Here is a 1,771-nt window from a genome sequence, read left to right on the forward strand (position 1 = left end):
TGGCAAGGAGGTGTGGTCATTGGGAGCCACCTGAGACCTGTGGGAAGGGGACGCTGAGGTGGCTCCCTCAGGCCAGTGGGTCAAAGTGAGAGGGGGCAAGGTCTCCCCAGAATCCCGTTTCCAGCCAGCACACACTGGGTACTTTCACACACTGTCCCCAGAACTAGATGGGGTGGGGCCAAGGAAGCCAGCGCTGAGTCCCAGGCATGCAGTCCCCAGTGTGGTCCCCAGCACCTCTCTCCTTCCCACAGGCCCCAGCACTCAGAATGGCTATGGACCAGGTAGGGGCAGGGCAGGAGTTCTGGGAGGCCCCAAAATGGGAATTCTGGGTCCCTCACCTGCTCTGTCTCTCCTTCAGGCCTTGGAGGCATCATGAAACCCCAGAAACCAGGTGAGCCCAGCCCTGCCCCTGGCTCTCCCTGCCACCTCAATACCCTGAGCACCTTTTCTCACTCCTACCTGCACCCCAATCTGTCCCCCAGGGTTCGAGAATGGGCATGGGCCGGGGGCCCAGCCAGGTGAGTGGGGTCTGGGTGGGTGAAGAGTTCCCTGGAATGCCTCCAGGTGGGGTCTGGGGGATGATGACGGGGAGGGCGGGAGCCTCCAGGATCTCTGGTGTCTGGTTTGGTCACCCCACCTCATCCAGGATCCCAAGACCCCCTGTCTCCCCTCCCTCTCCTCACAGGCCCCCCAGCTCAGAATGGCTATGGAGCAGGTACTGAGGGGTTGGGAGGGGCTGGGCTCAGGATGATAGGGTTTTGGGGTGTCAGGGAGATGGGGGGCCCTGGATCCTCTAGCAGCTCCCCATTTCTCCCACAGGCTTTGGAGGAGGTATGAAGCCTCAGAAGCCAGGTAGGCCCCTCCCACCCGCCCTCACCTGCCTTGTCTCTTTGCAAGTTCAAACTCCCTTCCCCTTATTCCACCTCCATCTGCCCTCCAGGATTTGGAAATGGGCTGGGAATCCCCCCAGGTGAGAGGTGGGATATGGGGAGGGCTTCCTGCCTGGGTATCAGAGGGGTGGGCTGTGGGGAGTGGTAGAGGGGCAGATGCGAGGGTTCCGGGTTGCTGACTTGGTCTAGGTCCACCTTCACATCGCCTCCCCACCCCACTCCGCCCTTCACTCCCCCCGGAGGACCAATGGTCTTAGAAAGGTTACAAGAGCAGAGAGCTAAAGAATGGGGGAGGAACTGGATGAGGCTTTGAGCTAGGGGCCCAGGTCCTTCACCCGATGACTGACTTCCCCCTCCCTCCCCCTCCCCAACAGGTTTTGGAGGAGGCCTCAAGCCCCAGAAGCCAGGTGAGTGGTACCCTGGTCCTCTCTTTATCACTGAGCACCCCACCTCATGCCACCCCCTCTCCCTAGAACTCAGCCCTTCTCTGGGGCAGGAGCCTGGGCTCCTTAGAGCCAGGCCAGGCCAGCCCAATGGTGCTGGGGTGGGGGTGCTGGGACTTAGCCTCTCCGTCTCTCCCCTGGGCCTGGAAGTGGGGGGCTTGGAAGGGGGTGCAGAACCTCAGAAGACAGGCAAGGGCTTCTTTTTCCCCGGCCTTTCTCCTGGCGCTCAGCCCCTTTTCCCTCCTCAGGATATGCTAACGGGCATGGGCTGGGTGCCCGCTGGCCAGGTGAGACTCCTGGGTCAAACCCTGCAGAAATGGGGGGTGGGGGGTGGGAGAAGTAAGAGCTGGGGACCAGGAGGAGGGTTGGGACCTGCAGGGGAGGGCGTTGGGTTGAGTCAGTTTGCCCCTTCAGGCCTCAGAGGGGGTGTGAAAACTC

At 61.7% G+C, this 1,771-nt stretch overlaps 1 protein-coding gene across 1 annotated transcript in view; it reads left to right on the forward strand.

Moving 5' to 3' along the window:
* The window catches only part of GREP1 (glycine rich extracellular protein 1), a 12,793-nt gene that overhangs the window by 6,718 nt on the left and 4,304 nt on the right, over nt 1-1,771 (forward strand). The window contains exons 10-15 of the mRNA XM_045286035.1: nt 252-281; nt 359-391; nt 820-852; nt 941-970; nt 1,265-1,297; nt 1,582-1,620. Coding sequence (XP_045141970.1) covers nt 252-281; nt 359-391; nt 820-852; nt 941-970; nt 1,265-1,297; nt 1,582-1,620 — 198 coding nt within the window. The remainder of the gene's footprint in view (nt 1-251; nt 282-358; nt 392-819; nt 853-940; nt 971-1,264; nt 1,298-1,581; nt 1,621-1,771) is intronic.

Source organism: Echinops telfairi, unplaced genomic scaffold, assembly GCF_000313985.2.
Source record: "Echinops telfairi isolate 266 unplaced genomic scaffold, ASM31398v2 ScPeMD7_5;HRSCAF=22, whole genome shotgun sequence".
NCBI classification, from domain to species: domain Eukaryota; kingdom Metazoa; phylum Chordata; class Mammalia; order Afrosoricida; family Tenrecidae; genus Echinops; species Echinops telfairi.